The 18,476-nt window shown below is 37.4% G+C and overlaps 1 protein-coding gene across 1 annotated transcript in view; it reads left to right on the top strand.

The window, feature by feature from the left end:
• The window catches only part of LOC133159760 (inactive dipeptidyl peptidase 10-like), a 44,314-nt gene that overhangs the window by 21,716 nt on the left and 4,122 nt on the right, over positions 1 to 18,476 (top strand). The window contains exons 2-20 of the mRNA XM_061287108.1: positions 1,311 to 1,425; positions 3,617 to 3,712; positions 8,842 to 8,936; positions 9,022 to 9,096; positions 9,712 to 9,764; positions 10,040 to 10,121; positions 10,339 to 10,459; positions 11,324 to 11,478; positions 12,732 to 12,829; positions 12,987 to 13,110; positions 13,287 to 13,325; positions 13,577 to 13,684; positions 14,442 to 14,533; positions 14,614 to 14,661; positions 15,002 to 15,123; positions 16,720 to 16,764; positions 17,535 to 17,633; positions 17,721 to 17,790; positions 18,134 to 18,328. Of these exons, the coding sequence (XP_061143092.1) occupies positions 1,311 to 1,425; positions 3,617 to 3,712; positions 8,842 to 8,936; positions 9,022 to 9,096; positions 9,712 to 9,764; positions 10,040 to 10,121; positions 10,339 to 10,459; positions 11,324 to 11,478; positions 12,732 to 12,829; positions 12,987 to 13,110; positions 13,287 to 13,325; positions 13,577 to 13,684; positions 14,442 to 14,533; positions 14,614 to 14,661; positions 15,002 to 15,123; positions 16,720 to 16,764; positions 17,535 to 17,633; positions 17,721 to 17,790; positions 18,134 to 18,328 (1,832 nt within the window). The remainder of the gene's footprint in view (positions 1 to 1,310; positions 1,426 to 3,616; positions 3,713 to 8,841; positions 8,937 to 9,021; positions 9,097 to 9,711; positions 9,765 to 10,039; positions 10,122 to 10,338; positions 10,460 to 11,323; positions 11,479 to 12,731; positions 12,830 to 12,986; positions 13,111 to 13,286; positions 13,326 to 13,576; positions 13,685 to 14,441; positions 14,534 to 14,613; positions 14,662 to 15,001; positions 15,124 to 16,719; positions 16,765 to 17,534; positions 17,634 to 17,720; positions 17,791 to 18,133; positions 18,329 to 18,476) is intronic.

The raw sequence follows: 18,476 nt of genomic DNA, 5'->3' as shown, positions 1-18,476 counted from the left end.
GGTTGAGGGTCTAATGACTGCAATAAAGCTCATTTGCTGTGTCATGACTTCTGGTCGGAAAACCGTTTATCAGTTTCTAATCTATGCTTTGACACACTCTATAAAAAGAATTCTATTTTTAACACTCACGGTCAAATCTTATAATTGTGTTATTAAACTGAGGATAATCTAAATTGGCTTCTCTTAACTGAGCGAAAATAAAAAAATAGTGGGAAAAGGATTTTACTCTCTGGAGACAGTACCTGGGGCTGTGATGTGGAATGAAGGAAAACCGTTTCTGTAAAATATTGATTTCTATCTGTATAGACAAGGAATGCTTTTGTGTGTCACAGGGAGCGGTTTCATCTAATTAACAAAATAAAATAAACAAATATATACAATGATGGCACCACAAAGTCATTTACTAGCCTTTTGGCCAATTGCAACACAAAGCACCACATAGAGAACTGAGGCGCAGCAAAATTATGTTTTGCAGAGATTCATATAGGGACCTTTGTTATGTTCTGTGTTCCAGCAAGCCACGACTCCAATTGTAATAAAAATAAAATGAGGGGGTAGCATAACCATATATGAAGTCAAGCCTTTTATTCCAAAGATTAACTTCTAATTAGATCATGTTTCTCCTCCCCTCTGTCCAATCGAGGTGTATTAGTGGATTGTGTTTCACCTGCAAGGTTTTATGGATAATTGAGGGCAGAAAGCCTGCAGAGATAAGATTTATATGAGGGGAGGTTTAATTTATCTTCCCACTGACAGCATATGGGCTGGAAGATGCCATTTGAGACCAACTAACACAAAGGCTCAAACATTGGAGTTGGGGGAAGGAGCATGGCAAATGTTGCTGGTTTCCCACCAGATAACACATACACGATATGCTCCATGCTCAATCAGATTGCGCAAGCAAGGTTTCTGCACTCAGTTTGATCAATGCATGCAGGATTGTTTTGATTGCAGTGATTTGACTTTTAACAGCCAAATCATGTGCTGAGAACAAAGAGCCCGCCCCCCCTCCAAATTTCACTTTGATAATTATGAGTTGCAAGTTCCAAGCAGGTCCAGACATGGATATGGACAATGACTTTTTATGACTACAGCCCTACAATGGATTTCCAATGTTTAAACAGCTTCGTAAAGTATTTAATGTTTCACACAAGTGTGAAGCAGAAAGTATTGCCGATGCACCCGAGAATTCATTTTATGCTGATTTTCGCCAATTGTTGGCCTGTGAAACCTAACATGTCTGTCTGTGACTGTTGAAAAGTGTTTTTCGGTTTTTACTTCACCGATTTTACCTCCATTTTGTTCTACAGGACCTTGGTGGGGGAAGTCCACCTCAAAGAAACTGGAAGGGCATCGCCATTGCCTTGTTGGTCATTCTGGTGGTTTGCTCCCTCATCACCATGTCGGTCATTGTCCTCACACCAGGTATTTTTATTTTTTTAATCAGAATTAAGAGTCTCTTTCTGTTTGTTTTGGTACAGATGTTAAACATTGTTAAACATTTGACCTAAAATAAAAAATACCATAATAAAATTGGATATAACTAGACTAGCACCTCAACTTTGTCAATGTGTTCACTGGTAGTCCAAGCAGCTATAATTGTTAACCATACAAACTCAACCTCACTTTCTAATCTATATTCTAATCTTACTAAAGATTACTCCACAGTATTGTTGTCTGAAGTGCTCTTCTTTGAAAGCCATTGTGATGAAGGGATGAAAATGACAACAGGAGCTAATATTTAGAAGAGGTAATTGATACTCATCCACCCATCATTTTATCGACACACTAATAAGCGATTCATCCAGTCCAACATTATTAAATTACTTCTCATTGAATTCAAAAGAATCTACAATGCTAGAAATAATCTGCTACCGGCAGTGTTTATTGAAAGGGAGGCACGTCGTAATTTAGAGTTTTTGTATCAGCATCTTTGGAATTAAATTGTGGAATAAGTAGGTGGACAGTACAGGGCAAAAAATCCTAAATGTAAGTTAAAAACACGTTTAGAGGCATCATTATCACAAAGAACAGAAATACTATAGAAAAGCCTTTGTAGTATTCACATACATATTTTGAGCTGTATTTATTTATATATAATATATTGTTGCACTATAATAAACACTTAAATCCATATTCATTTTTTTTATATAATAGAATTTTAGCAACCTCGTAAATGTGGCCTATACGGTTAAATACTGTATGTAAATTGCATTTTTATTTGATGATTTTTTTTTTCCTTACGTGTTTAAAATAAGGCAACCAATCGATCCTTCAAACAACACTGCTTTTCCACTTTTAAGTTATAGGCAAGGCGGATTTTCATCTGACAAAGTAAAGGGAAAGACTGATTGACTAATGGCTAAATTAATCTTGGTATGCTGTTGATCAGGCGTCAAATGTCACTTTTGACATGCAAAGTTTGTTCAGCAGATTCTTCTCAACGTGTTCACGGGAGATGGCGACATTATTAGCTATCTTAGCAACAGTTAAACATTTGTCATCCGTCACTATGGGGTGAACGCGGTCGATGTTCTACTGAGGAGCTGGCTGTGGTATGACATCCGGATCTTCCGACAATTCCTTCTGCGCAATCGATGATCCCCTTCACAAATCTTTTTTTTCTTTCAATGAATCTGCGAGTTTGTAAAACAAATATTGTGTATTTAGTAAAGGATTTGTACGGAGACACGAGCCCAGAGCCCGATGTGATCGAGATCATCCCCTGCCCTTTAAGCCGCTCTTGTATTCCATGGTTGGTTACCCTCAAGGCCTCCAAGTACAAATATGCTGTGTGGGGTTTGCAAGGAAAGCCAATATGGCTGACATTCAAAATCATTTGGCCCTTCTCCTCCTCTGTTCACAATCAGCAGCTGTTCTATTTAAAAAGCCACGTCCTATGCCCATTTAGCATTTTATATTGAAAAGTAAAGCATTTCCTGGGACATGTTGGAGACTGTATGAAAAATTATTTCTATTCCAGTCCACATTATAGAAATATACAGTATGGATTTGTATGGGTCAGTATATTTTTTTGTTTCTGTCTTGATTGAAATAATCTGGATTGCAAATATGCATAGCTGGCATACACAAAAGGTGTGAGTGATGGAAAGGGATTTCTGAATCAACCATTAGGATGGGTCGTAAAGTAAACTCTCTATATCAACAGCTATCAAAAAAATTCTGTCCACTCTATTATCAGTGAGGCAGGAACAGAAAGCTTGCATTGTTTCAGGGACAAAATCAATGAGAATCAATTGGAAAGCGCACAGCAATATAAAACTATCAAATGCTTTTGACAACATTGTCTTATAAAATGCCTATAGTCCATTAAAAAAAAAAAAAACACACACATTGCTTTTTGAAATAGAGGTTCTCGCTAAACAGTGGAAGGAATGCAGGAAACAAGACTTTATAAAACAGCCAATATTACTACTTGTATAATTTTTGTAGAGCTGTTGAAAGAGATGGACGCTTGTCAAAGTTTTTGTCCTGAGAGGCAAAATTTGGATCCGAATTTTTAATCGTGATATATTCTCCAACAGGGGTAACAGTCCTTGTGTCTCGTGCATAATGTCGAGCGAGAGGAATCTCAAAGCATGCCTTATATTTGCAGCTGACTCTCAAGCTGGAAGCGACACCAAACTGACTGTGGAGGATCTCTTTAAGCCAGAATTCAAGGTCCATGAGCCGAAGGCCAATTGGATCAATGGTGAGTCATAAAGTTAGCATGTAAGGCATTGCATGTTAGTACTTAATCATCTTCTCTCTATTTCCTTTTGACACACTTCATGATGACAAGAGCTGGATTAGATATTTTTTTTCTCTGCAAATATTTTATGGTACATATCCTAAAGTTGTTTTAATCTAGTTTAATGTAATGACACTTCTGTGTCGAAAGAAAAAATCAAACTCCACTTTTTATTTATTTTTTATTTTTGTGTTATGCCTGAATGGTTTCATCTTGGAATAAATTAATCTGACGATGCTTTCCAAAGATTGAAGAAGAAGATACAGATACTTCAAAGGGAATTGATGGATAGGATTGTGGCATCGTATTCCTGTGTTGCTCTCTGTCTGTCTCTTCCAATGCTTCTCTTAGTTTCCCCCCATTGCCCACAAACTGTAGAAGAACTTCATGCCTCCGGGCAGGAAAAAGAAGCTAGGCCTTGCATCAATATTTCATTCCCCAGTGACATTTTTCCACTATCTTCACAATAATTCTCCGAGCTGACCCCTAGGCTGAAAAGGGACAACTGATGGTGTGAGACGAGGCAATCAGTAAAAAACGGCTTTGCGGCTTGGTTTGCGGATGATGGGACAAAATAAACTCCTGGACACTGACGAAAGATAACAGACACATGAGACAGATTTGGCGGATTTTTCTGGAGGCTTTGGGGGATTTAGCTGGAAATGGTTTGAAAGTCTGAATCACATTGCTATGGCCCTATTGATGCTCGTTTGGCGGTGGATGTATTTTAACAAGTCATATTTGAAATTGAACGGGTGAAGTAATCGTATATGTGTAAAGGTCCTGGGCAAAGAGCAAACCAAAATCAGCAGTCTCAGAGGATGTTCATTGTGAGTCCTTTGATTTAGAAAATAGGCAGATGGTAGACATGGCATTAAATTAAAGTCATTTAAATGGCAAATCTCTGGCTTTATTTAACGCGGGAAGAAATCAAGAATAAAAGGTGGGAGACGGTAGCAGTTAATTGTTCAGATCACGCAGAGTGAAAGAATATCAATGATTATCATGAAGTGTTCTTGCTCCATGGTTTCCATTTAGCGTTTTAGGTTGCATTAGTTGCTCTTGACTGACAAATCTTTTCTGAAGTGATCTGGAGACTGCGTAGGCATATAAATTCCACCATGATACCTGTTTTTAATTCAACGGCATTCACTATGTTTTTTTGCCGACTTACAAGCAGAGATTTCTCTGAATCTTTTGATGATATTATGGACTGATGCTTTTGAAATCCTCAGATTGTTTTTTTTTTTTTTCTTTCACCAGATCAAAAATGACAATTTGTTTCCAACACGGGGATTAGTGAGAAGGAACGGTTTGTTTGTGCAAGGATTTTTTTTCTGAGACTTATATCTTGCAGCGTCATTGTTCTGGGTTAATTGGGACTTGCGGGCTCCTTAGTCTGTGATGTGATTATACTTATTTGCTACGCACAAAGATATGGGCATTTGTCACATCTGTAAAAATCACTTACTGTCGTATATTTCTTTTGGCAACTGAAAGTTGTAAATAGAGCATGATGGATCGCAGGGAGAAATTATGACAAGATTTACAGTACTGGCAGAATTAAAGGCTGAAATTTTTATCCATTCATCCATTTAACTATTAGCCATACCACTTATCCTGTGACAGGTCCTGGCTGACTTAGTGTGAGAAATGAGTTCTGCCCTTTATAGATTGCCAGTCAATCACTGAGAAAGAACAAGAGTGGTTATCATTCACATCCAGTCTTAAGGGAAATGTTTGAGCTGAAAGATCAGTGTGGAGGTGTTTCTAGTTGCGTCCGCATTCCGGTGAGACGAACCAAACAAACATTTGACCGTTTTTTTTTCCTCCCTTAGGGAATATCGCGTCTTTAAGGTCACTATGAGGCCTTGACATTTTACTTTCTAACGTCCTTGGTACTATATCATCTCGGATAGAGAGCCAACTTTAGAAGATGGAAGCTCATGATGAATTAAACATGGCAGGCTTAAATATAGACTTCCAGAGGGGAAAGCAGATGTGTAATATTGCATAGCCTCTCCTTCTCATATCCTGTGATGTAATCTGACTAATTACTCTCCGTATCTTAGTTGATTGGATGATGTTGCATTTACTTGTTAAATTGTCACTGAGATTTGTTTTGTCTGCATTGATAAGCCACTGATTGATGTGTTTTCTTATTAGCATAACCAGGACAAACTATAGTATTATAGTTTACGTTTATCTTCATTCTTCTGTATTAAGTCACCTGACATCAACTGCATTGACTGTTCCTGGCATTTTACTCTGCACTCAATTCAGGATCACAGTAGTCATGACTAGTTTACAGTTTTAGTTTACATTTTTATACATTGACACGTGATCCATTTTAACCCTTAAGTGTGTAAAATGAGAATAAAAGTACATTTTGGCACATCATAAATAAATTTGAATGATTAGAGAATGCAAGTACAGAAAGCAATACATTACAATAACACTGAGATGAGTCACAAGATTCAGAGCGGTATCCTTAAACAGGTGTTGAGAAAAGCCCGAAAGCTTCAGAAAAGAAAAAAAAAAATCCATGTTCAATTTTCTCATTGATTTCTTTCACATGTTCACTGGTGAGTCTAGAGGAGTAGAATTCATGAACTCTCTGGATGATCTCTTCTCTTGCATGTCCATAAGAGTATAAAAATTGATGGTGTAGGAGGATGTACTCAGCATCAAGAGGAGGGGGCTCTTCAAGTCAGCCATCCACTTTATTGCTCCCATAAACGAATCGTCGTTCTGATGAAAATGAAACACATCATCATTAGTGTGTTGCGTAGGTGGAGACAACATCAAATCTGGCATGTGAACCACAAAGGCCAAGATATTGTGTATTTCGCAATGAGGGGTTGTATTCTCGCTAAATTCAATCTGGTTTAAGTCATTAACAATTATTTATAAATGATAGGCGGCGCGCAGTGGGGTATTGGTTAGCACGTCCGCCTCACAGTTCAGAGGCGCAGGGTTCGATTCCGGCATCATGGATGGTAATTCCCACAAAACAGACAGTTGCAGTGAGTACAGTGTAACTATTTACAGTGCAAAGTTAAAGATGCAGAGGTAAGCTGAGAGAAGAAAATGAATTGCACAGAGATTTCATTATTCATTGGGTTACAGGCGTCGGCCATTACTTATACATCAGAATCTTAGCTTGTTCTTTTTCAGGTACAGACGTTGCATTATTTAAGGCGACAAGTGGCGTGCAGGGCAGAGACTGCTGGTAATGTTTTAAAGATCACGGACCGACTTCTCTTTTATCAGCTCTGAATGTTAATTTTTCTTTTACCATAGTTTGACTTGAGTTTTGCTTAACAGCAGGCAAGTTTGCAAAAAAACTATGGAAACGTCCATCTTTGTTTTGACTTGGTTTAAAAAGCTCTAGAATGAGACAAACAACACATGCAGGACATTTCTTCAGTATTATTTTCTCTATTATGTTTCTGTCCCACAGTATTATGAGCAAGCTATTTCAAAACACTTTTAAAATCAAATTTGAAAGTATTTTTCTTTTATGTAGTGTGTTTGTATGTTGTTTTGAACATTTTCAAACATTGTACTCTATATCACGTAAAGCAGTGTTTCCCAATCACTGTATGTGGCGTGAGACATGTTCAGCTGTGGCGTGGGAAATTATCCAATATTTATTATGAAGCGCATTGTAAACAGGATGGCCCAACCACTGCTCAGTCTGCACAAGGCCTGGTCAATCTTGAGATTTCATCCTGCGTCGGTCTGATTATGCTGCATCGGTATATATTTGGTTTACACGTGTGCTGGTGTGTCCTTTTGATAGCCGCGGTGTGTTTGTGGAGGGACGGAAATCCCAGTGTCGTTCGACCAGAGAATCTGGATTGTGCAATTTCACCAACATAAAGTACACAGTCAAGTCGTGACACCTTGACTGTGCTATTCACTCAGCTGCTGCCAGAACACCAGGGTGTCTTTAAATCGTGACTTTGTTCTCATTGTCGCAATATTTATAGAGCTAGTCTAAAACACCAAACACAGTCATGTTGATTCTTTTGGATTTTAATCACAATCACTTTCAATAGTATATTCCTTTCTTACTACAACTGTCACTTTTATTAGAAAAAATAATACAATTTAAAAATATATGTATTTATTTTTATTCAGTGATTCAACTCTATATATAGGAATAGGGCTTTATTTATATAGCACTTTTACGTCCTTCTTTGTAACGAAACTAATTTTAATATAGAACCTGGTGTAAGACAAAAAGAGTTTTGGTGGTTGTGTGCCTCAAGATTTTTTCCTATGAAAAGATGTGCCGTGGATGAAAAAATGGTTGGGAAACACTGATGTAAAGCTTTACAAAAATGAGATGTAATATTCAAACTGATCAACATTGTTTTTTGTTTGCAAATATCATCCATCATCCATCCATCCATCCATCCATCCATCCATCCATCCATCCATCCATCCATCCATCCATCCATCCATCCATCCCTTCTTGAATTTCAAATTGTGGTGCACTCAGACATTTTAGATTTTACTCATTGAGAGTTGTGTGCGGTAATTGTAATTACACTTTGTCTAAAACGATCATTGTCAAATCAACGTTCCCATTGGTAATAATTATGCACGTTGCCTGTATGACATGATGACGTTAATGAATGCCAATGGTTTTCGGCCCACTCTTCGCCAGGGCTTCGTTCTGGTTGTCACTTTCATTAAAGGAAAGGTGATTTTGTCGTCTTCTTTACATTACTTATGCAAATGTTATAATTAAAAGTCAGTAATCACCTTTGCTGAACTGAATCACTTAAAATGTAATACGTATGAACTTATTGTAAACAACCTGTAGCAATCATGATTTTATTTTTTATTTTCTATTCCTTTATTTTGATGGTTTCAGACTATTATGCTCTCAGAACAAAGCAGCTTTTCCATCAGCTGTGCTGCCTCGGGGATGAAATGTTTCGGGAGAAATCCTTTCTGCTGCTTGGCTCTTAAATCTTTATGGATTTGTACACATTCATATGATTTGTCAGTATTGGAATTCTCTTTCCCCTGTATCCTGAATGTTTTTTTTTTTAATTCCCTTTACTTTCATAAAGATTCTGAGGTTATTTACAGAAACAGCGACGGCCATGTCATCAAGTTCAACATCCTCTCTAACGAAACCGAGATTGTCCTCTCAAACACAACATTTGTAAGTAAAACAAAATATTTGTGTGTGATCCAGTAGTTACATTTGATGGTTTTATCCAATATTGCGTTGTCTCTCTTTCCATTAGATAAATTTCAACGTGGCCAAGTACTCTGTGTCGCCTGACTTCAAGTATGTTCTGTTTGCCTATGATGTCAAACAGGTAGGTTTCGTTAAAAATAGTATTCACTCTTCATACATTGACTGGTTCTAAATCAAATAAGACAGCTTTATAAATCAGACGCAGCCAGTGCATGTACCTGCGGGCACTCAGAGAAGGCCAACCAAATCTGGCATAGATTTGACTTTGTATTTTCTCAAATATTAGAGAGAAGCTGCTATTAATAAACGTGATTTGATTGATTGAAGCTTATTCAATGTTATAGGAAGTGTCAGCTCCTATTGTATATGATGGTGTCTGTGGCTCTGTAGCGTACTGTCGTTTTTATGATGAAATATGAAATGCCAATATGGACCGAGTGTGTTGTGTCCCTTAGCAACCACGGCGGTATATTACGGTGCCAGCCAGAGCTTTTCCAAAGGCAAAGCACACAGCGACGGCTTTCGCGAGATGCAATCGTATCACAGCTGTCAGCCGTGCAAATTGCATTGTCTACAGATTCTATCGCTATGAGCAGCAAGCAGTCTGTTTGATGCCTTTCTTCCTTCCCATTTTTTTTATCATGATGTCATTATCTGTGGCACTGCTGCTTTTTGCATTAATGTGTTTGACAGTCCTCTTTTAAGTCTTCCTCCCTCTGTGTTTATTTTGCTTCAGGTTTACAGACACTCCTACATGGCTTCTTACAGCATCTATAATATTCACACAAGGTAATTGTCGCCGTCCTGGTTATTTGTTCCAATCATATTAGCAATGTGAATGAACAGCTATGTCCTCATTTCAGATTTATTGACAATTATTACATCTACAGGCCTATGACTAAAATGTGATGAATAGCATGAAGAAAGTATCGTTTTGATATGAAATACATTGTACTTTAAATTATTGAAAATCATTATTCATGATAGTCTTTTAAAACTGTTTCGTTTTCCTTTACTGTCCTAAAAACAATTGTAAGCTTGGAAATGCTATTTGAATCTTCCAGGGAGGTTTGGGAGCTCGACCCTCCAGAGGTGGTGAACTCAGTCCTGCAGTATGCTGCCTGGGGAGTGCAAGGCCAACAATTGGTTAGAAAACCAAAACTAGCTTTCATTACTTTTCTATTTTATTTTGTTTCAGTCAGTTCTTTTGCATGTTCATGTTTTCTTGCATTTATGGTTTATACATTTATATTTATACATTTATTTATACATTCATGATTATTCTTACAACCTAAGTTACTCCTATTTTCAATTTTTTCAATTTTTGTTTGTTCATTTGTTTGTTTGTTCATTGTCCTTGCAGATCTACATATTTGAAAACAACATTTACTATCAGTCTGATGTGAAGAGTAACTCTCTAAGGCTGACATCCTCAGGAAAGGAAGGAGTCATATTTAATGGGATTGCTGACTGGCTTTATGAAGGTAATATGCATTTCACCTTGTTATAATATTTCCATATATAATATTAGGACATAAATAGCCATTCATGCATTTAGACTTTTCCGGTGCAATATTATTTGGGGAATGCTTCAGTGATGCCGCACATTTAAATTGTGATATATTGTAGGGATGTTAAAATAGCTTTCATTCCAACTTTCCTTCCAGAGTGTTTAGTGTTACAAATTGAAATATAATCATTTTACAATTGTAAGATTAGTTTGGAATGTTGTAACACCGTTTTGGGCTAATAGTTTTTTTTCCTGTTTGAACTCTTAATAGGCAAGTAAATTACAAAAAAATTAGGGGGTGGTGCCAGTTACCTGCATCTTTATTATTATTATTATTATTATTATTATTATTATTATTATTATTATTATTATTATTATTATTATTATTATTATTATTATTATTATTATTATTATTATTATTATTATTATTATTCGCAACATGGCTCAGTTCCTATTATTTTCCTCTATGGGTGGCCTTGACCATCGTCCTTACACTAACTTACAATTCTTAGATAAAAGCAATCATTAGTGAAACCTTGTCTCTTTTATGCTAAAGTGACTTACAATCACCTCTTGTGAAGCTCCTTGATTTAATTAAACAGATAAACACACGCTTAATTAGGTGGAATGTTGTGCAGTTATCTTGTGGAAAAAAGAGACCAAAACAACAAGGTGATTTCTGTTATTATGGGGCAAACTAGCTCATGCAAACCAAAATTAGTTTGCAGTTTCTTCGTCTGCTTTCTTGACAATCGATCCAGTTAAGAAACGCTGGCCCTGATGAAACAGTGTTGAGAGTTTCAATTCAAATTGTACAATGACCAATGTGCGCTTTCAGAGGAGATCCTTCAGACCCACGTGGCCCACTGGTGGTCGCCAGACGGAGAGAGATTGGCCTTCCTTGTGCTTAATGACAGTCAGGTGCCTAACATGGCTTTGCCACGATTCACTGGCATGACATACCCCAAAGGAAAGCAGTATCCATACCCCAAGGTATGTCTTATCATATTCTACTCACAGATCCCCAATCATAGGTTCGCATCAGTGGTTGTCACAATTTCAATTATTTAGTTGGAATTGCCTCACATTTTCTGCACAAACTTGTTTCACAAAACCAGTCTAGATCAATGGAGGCACAGAATAGAACAAGTAACAAGCCAGGGGTGCACATAAGTGTGCAGGTGTGCATGCACACTCGAAATATTTATTTATTTGCACACCATTTTTTTTTTTTTAGGGTAGCACAGCATAGGATGGGCGTTAAAGCGTTACCTGAGCGGGAAGAATAGAGAGGTATAGCCAGAATTATTTTTGGGATGAAATCATACGAATCTCTCTGTTTATTGCTAACCTAACTTTGATTTTCTGAAAATACTCTTTTTTTTTTTTTCACCAGTATCTTAATATCAAAGCTATTCACTCCTAAGTCTTTATAAAAGAGCTTTTTTTGAGAACATCAAGAAAATGCTTGCATGCTGATGTGTATGAGCTGCCCACACGTTTGCTATTGGTCCATCTTTGTTTGTGTTTGGCAGGTTATTTCGCACGTCGGCCAAGTTTAGGACTGGCATTTCAAATAATCAACGATTCAAGGCGAACTTGAATGCTAGTTCCTGTTCCATTCAATTCTCAATGCCCAACTCTACACGAGCGAGTAGCTCTTGAAAGTAGCAATTATTGTGCGTTCAATTTGGTACAAGTATGTTCTGATCACAAACCTTTTCCTGATTATTTTTAAAGAAGTATTCTCCAGATATTGCTGTAAGCTACGTCAATCATCAATGCAAAATTCGAGGTGATTGGCTCACAAACTTTGGTGCTCCTTTGAGAACCAGATCAAAATTCCCATGTGCACCCGAGAAATTTTCTGTTACGTGTTCCTTTTCTTGTGGCTTAAAGGCAAAAAGCTGCACTAAGTGACGCCATGTAAGACTATACTCAAGGTAGCCGTCACTGTCAATCAATGTCATTCGTAGCGAGTGCAAGACGTCATTTACCCACTGACAAGTCCCTCTCCCCTTCCACTTCCAAGGTTCAGTAGCACCCTAGTGGCTCAACTAAAATTCCTTAAACTGTAAAAGGTCCGTCTCGCACTGTCATACATTTTGACAAGAGTGACATTGGGAACAAATGAAAACACTTCGTGACAATTTATTATTTCTTTTACTCCTTATATTACAAATCCAATTGAAATTTGCTCCCTTTCAAAATTAGAAACATTTCATTAAGGCCTGTCTCACATGCAGGCTGGCCAACCCAATCCGGTTGTGAAGCTTTTTGTTGTCAACCTTTACGGGCCGACGCACACGCTAGAGCTCATGCCTCCAGACAGCCTCAAACTACGGTGAGAAGAACTTCATTTCTCTCATGTGAGGATAATAAAATATGTGTGAGCCATTTGCTTAATAACGCGCAATACAGCAATTGACATTATACAAACTATTTCTATTGTCACAATTCATTTACTGAGAACAAAATGTGATCATCTTTCTCCCCCTTAGGGACCATTATGTGACAATGGTGAAATGGATCAGTAAGACGCATACATCTGTCAGATGGTTGAACCGGGCTCAGAACATCTCCATTTTGACTGTGTGCGACACCACCACGGGAGCCTGTGTCACGGTATGTGCCCTCCAAAAGAGTGGAGACCATCTAGGAGGAGATAGAGTTCATAAGGAAGTGCAAGAAGAGCTCCACTTGTTTTGGAAAATTATTGAAGATAAAATTGCCATGTGATCAGATTGTTGGGGATAAAAGAAGAAAAGGAAAACACACAATTTGCTTTGTGTCTTTTTCAGAGACATGAAGAAAATTCAGAGCTCTGGCTTTCCAAACAGGTGAACTGTTGTTTTCCCTTTTTTTGTTATTTTAGAATGCAATTTCATTATGTTCCTTTCTACTAAACATATATGAAATAATTTGATACTTTGAATCCATTTCTTTAAAATTCAGTGAAAGTTTCCCCTCTTTTTTTCGACATCTTTTTCTTCACTGGCTGATCGGTGTCATCAGTCACGGTCCATTTCTCTCCGGTCGGAACTTTTGGCTTAAATTGTCTCTAAAGATGATGTCTCTTTCTTTCCTATAGAACCAAGAGCCAGTGTTCTCTAAAGATGGCAAAAGATTCTTCTTGACTGTTCCAGTGAAACAAGGAGGACGTGGAGAGTTTCATCACATCGCTATGTTTAATACTCAGGTGAAGCTTTATTCGTCTTGAAATTGAAATTGAAAAAAATGCAACATTTGGTGTGCCACTCCTAATTTCTTTACCATTAAATCAGATATAATTGTGGCATATATCTTAATTTTATGGCTCTATAATGAAGCATGATTACTCGACAGCACTTCTATTTGTGTGAATGATAGCAACCCTGTTAGTCTTGACACAATGGAAATAAGGAACTGCATGTTCCCAATCATCCATCCATTATGTGTTCATCATCATCCTTTTTCCATGACCACGTGTTCATGTAAAAGTCTCTAGTCATGTGTTACAGAATACATTTAAAATATATAACAACCTTTCCCAAATTTAATGATTCTTTAACATATGTTATACGCGCCTCACTTCCACTAAACCAAACATAGATTAATATTGTGAATATGAGTTAAGTAAAAAAATCACCCTTTTTTCTTTTCTTTTTTTTAATCCATCTCTTGGGACGGCTGTCAAGTGACATCACAGTGCCGAGGGGCTCAAGTAACGGACCAATCACCTGTTTCCGAGCTATGGTCGTATTACGTTCACAAGTTCAGCCCTTAGGCACTTTGTGTCATTTTCAGTCAGTGTGAAAAGGATTTCTGACTCGTCTTCCCTTTTAAATTGTATTTGAAGTCTAATAGCGTTTTATATATTGCGTTTCTGGAATCTGAATTAATTCTGGCACTTACACTGTATTATCGAGTCACTAATAATTAACAAAAAAGTGCAGATGTTGTCTTTCTCATCTCAGTTCAGAGCAGATGAGAATGAAGTCCGACATTTAACATCGGGAAACTGGGAGGTGACCAAAATCCTTGGTTATGATGAAAACACTGATAACCTGTAAGTTTAACTCATGATATGATCACCTCTTGTTTTCTGAAAGTATTTAAGGAGTGCACTTTATTATCATCTTTTTCTAGTTATTTTCTCAGCACGGAAGGCTCTCCACGAAGACGGCAACTTTACAGGTTTGTTTTCATTCCTTTTCATTGTAATAGTGTATTTTTTTTTTTTTTTAGTATTGCTGCTAGGTGGAGATAATAAATCTTATAATCTAACCCAGAAAAGTTTTTATTCAATCCGCTTAAGTATTTTGTGAGCGGTTGTTTGTACGCTTTCTTTTTCATTTTTTGTAATTTTTAGTTTTGCTCCAGTTTGGTTAATATTCTCTTTAGCCTCTCTTTGCACTTCTTTTCTTGGCTATCATAGCTGCAAATTAATGGATTAATGATTTTTTTTTTGGAGCTTTTTCTTTTTTTTTTTTTTTTAGTTTTCCACATTGTCTTACTCGTTTTCTCTTTCCTTTAGTGTGAAAACTGTGGGATTGTTTCCACGATGGTGTTTAACATGCGAGCTGAATAAGGCCCACTGTTTGTACTTTGATGCTGTTCTCAGCCCAACGCACCAGCACATTATCCTCTACTGTAAAGGTAAGTATTCATATATATATGAGGGTCTCTTCACCATTCAGACAAGGGAGTCATAATTGATCGTAAATAAATTTCCGCCCAAATTTGACCCGACTTCAAAGCCACTTACATTTTTTTTTTCCTTCTTCTTCTCTGTAATGCATCTTTACGACTTATATTCCAGAGCGACTTTATAGTAAATAGAATGTGAACCTGCTTAAAGAAATGTGTATTAATTTGACCTTGTACCTCAGCCAAATGCCTCGCTGATGTTTGTACCATAATCCGAGAAAGTTGGAGGACGATTAACGGACAAGTGACAACTATATGTATATAAGATAAATATGTACGGAGAGATTTGAACATGTCTACTTGAGCTCCTCCATTCATTCCTCTTGGTCCTATTGCCTCTTTCTTAGACGTACAGCTGCCTAAATACAATCCTTGACAGACTCTTTTCAGGACCTGACATTATCGCTGAGCTCTGACCCAAAAAACGTTGCTTTAAAAAGAAAACCCATTATGTGCTAAGTTAAATAAATGCGAGCATAGAATTAAGAGGATTTATTAACTCCATGTTTTATAATTACTTTCAGGTAATGATATTGTGTTTTGAGTGACTATTTTAGGAGAGAATGACTCTTCGTTGTTTTTGTGTATTCAATTTATTTTGGCAGATGAGAGTGCTTCATGCTCAGAAGCATTTGGGCTTTTGGAGTAATGATTTATGGTACAATAACATTGTTCCCTCTCCCTAAAGCAATAAAAGGTGGAGAAAACTTGATTTCAGTTGGCCAAGCTCACATAGCACCTGCTTTTTCATCAGGAAAAACAAGCTTGTATAATTTCAATCATAAGATGCTTTTAATAAGTTGAACGTTTTCATGCAAGTACGAACGTAACAAAGCGCTTGGAGTGAGACACAAGTGGGCATCACGATGCAAAGGTCGAAACAAATACAGCTTGCCGAAGGATAATGAGGAAAATAAAGAAACTAAGTGCTTCCGTTGATGTAAAATGGCAGAGAGGGTATTTCTTTTCAAGGAATGTTTTTTCTTGCCAAGAAATATAATAGACATAGGCCTTGTTCAGACAAATATGAATGGATCCTAGAAGCTGACGATAAAGTGAATGAAAATTCAACCGATTTGAACCGTTCCTCCTCTATATGTTTGTTACTTGGCAACAAACTAATGGCTGTAAGTAAACTGCAGTTGTTTGTTCGGAATGAAATTTGCGCTACCGTTAGCCAGTGCCAATGACGTCAGATATGAGGCGATTGCAGGATTCCAATTTAAGCATCCCTGAGCACTCATACTGGTAATTTCAGAACTCAATTATGTTCATTGCTTACACCAATGAACAACCTGACAACAAGTAGACTTTGCTTAGTTTCCCCCCCTAAGAATATAGAGTGAGGCATTTTTTTATTTTTATTTTATTCAAGTAATACCTGGCCAAGACTGGCAGCAATAAAAAAAAAAAGAATTAAAACAATTCACGCAAATGCAAAGAGTACAAAGTAGACAGCACGGAATTATTGATTGAACCAACGATGAGACATTTGCCAGAATCAATTGTTCAAGCATTCATTATAATTTTTCATTTTCATTTTAGGTCCTGGAACCCCAATGGTGATCTTACACAGTCTCAATAGTTCAAGTAAGGAACTCTATATTTTTCTTGATCCTGGCAGTGGTGCTTAGTAAAGGGTTTCTTGAGCAGAAGTCCTGGTAACTTTACAGACGAAAAAAAAAAAGGGTGGGTAGGGGGTAATGTAAAAAAAAAAAAAAACATGCGAATTAAATCATTTTTCCATCATTCACGCACCATGTGTATTTTTTTTAATCAAAGACAAGAAAATGAATAATTTAAATGAATTAAAAAGGGTGTGGAGCCTTGTTTATTATGTCATTATGTCATTATTCAGTGTTGTGTGTTGAATTAATTCCATTTTGGAACATAGCAAAATGTGAAAAAAGAACATCTCTGTCAATCCTTTCCGGATGACCTGGACACCTTGCCTATCAGTTAACAGCTGTGCTGCAGAAAAGTCATTTGCTCAGTCTTATCTGGATATGTCTTCCGCCCACAGCTGGGAACCGAAGACCCCTGGCGGTTCGGTTCTATAATGACACTTCTATTGATTTGAGGTTTTCCATCAGAAAATCAATCTAAATTCCATTTCATTTAGTCCCCTCCCAAGTATCTTCGGTTTGGAGAAATGGGAAAGCCCCAGAGGTCACGTTCGCTCTAAGTATTCCTGTTATTGCTATAACTTTTTAAACAAAGAGAGAACAATTTAGCACTGCCTCATTTATTCTAAATTGGATTAAGGTATTTAACAAGCCCATAATCCTCATTTTATGTACCTATTCTTTTTTATTTTTCATGCAATGAATCACCCGCTTCACATTCTCTTCCTTTTTCAGATTACTACATTCTTGAGAGCAACTCCTTGCTGAAGACAGCCTTGAACTACAAAAGGATCCAGCTGACTGACTTCAGGACTGTTTCAATCGGACATTTTGGTGAGAAATAAACTCTCGCATAGTGCATCCTGATAACCACTGAGAATTATTTCTCATATAATAGCCACTCGTTTTCCCTTTGTATAGATTTACCTTTGAAAATCTCCTATCCGCCTGACTTCTCGGAATCTCGTCACTATGGACTCCTCTTGGTAGTGTATGTACCTGAGTGCTGCTATCACTAATTACTAGCATAATGATACAAGAAATGAACGCTATCCAGCATTTCAGCAAAACATACATTTACTACATCATATAAGTGGTTCAGAAAATGGATGGATGGATGGATGGATGGATGGATGGATGGATGGATGGATGGATGGATGGATGGATGGATGGATGGATGGATGGATGGATGGATGGATGGATGGATGGATGGATGGATGGATGGATGGATGGATGGATGGATGGATGTTGCAGAACAATCTTATTTCTGTGCACTCTTAATGAGGGTTTCTTTCAAACGGCTTACTGTCGGTTTTTTTTTCTGCTTTCCACAGTGATGGCTTCCCAGGTGGTCAGACTGTGAGTGACCGCTTTGCTCTCAGCTGGGACTCAGTGCTGGTCAGCTCAGACAACGTTATTGTGGCTCGTCTCGATGGGCGGGGTAGCGGTTTTCAGGGCCAGAGGGTCTTGCATGAGGTCCACCAGAGACTGGGCACTGTGGATGTTCAGGACCAAATTGCAGCAGTGGAGTATGTTTTCTCTTTTTTTAGATGTATTTTATTCAGATATAATATGACAAAATAATTTGTGTCAGCAGGTAATTGAATTTTTTTAGGCTCTTAAAACAATCACAATATAATCAAAATGAGGTCGGAGAGTGGAGTGTGAAGAAACGTA

Source organism: Syngnathus typhle, linkage group LG9 (genome assembly GCF_033458585.1).
Source record: "Syngnathus typhle isolate RoL2023-S1 ecotype Sweden linkage group LG9, RoL_Styp_1.0, whole genome shotgun sequence".
NCBI lineage: Eukaryota > Metazoa > Chordata > Actinopteri > Syngnathiformes > Syngnathidae > Syngnathus > Syngnathus typhle.
The sequence above is the reverse complement of the archived record's forward strand: the minus strand, read 5'-3'. Positions and strand labels throughout refer to the sequence as shown.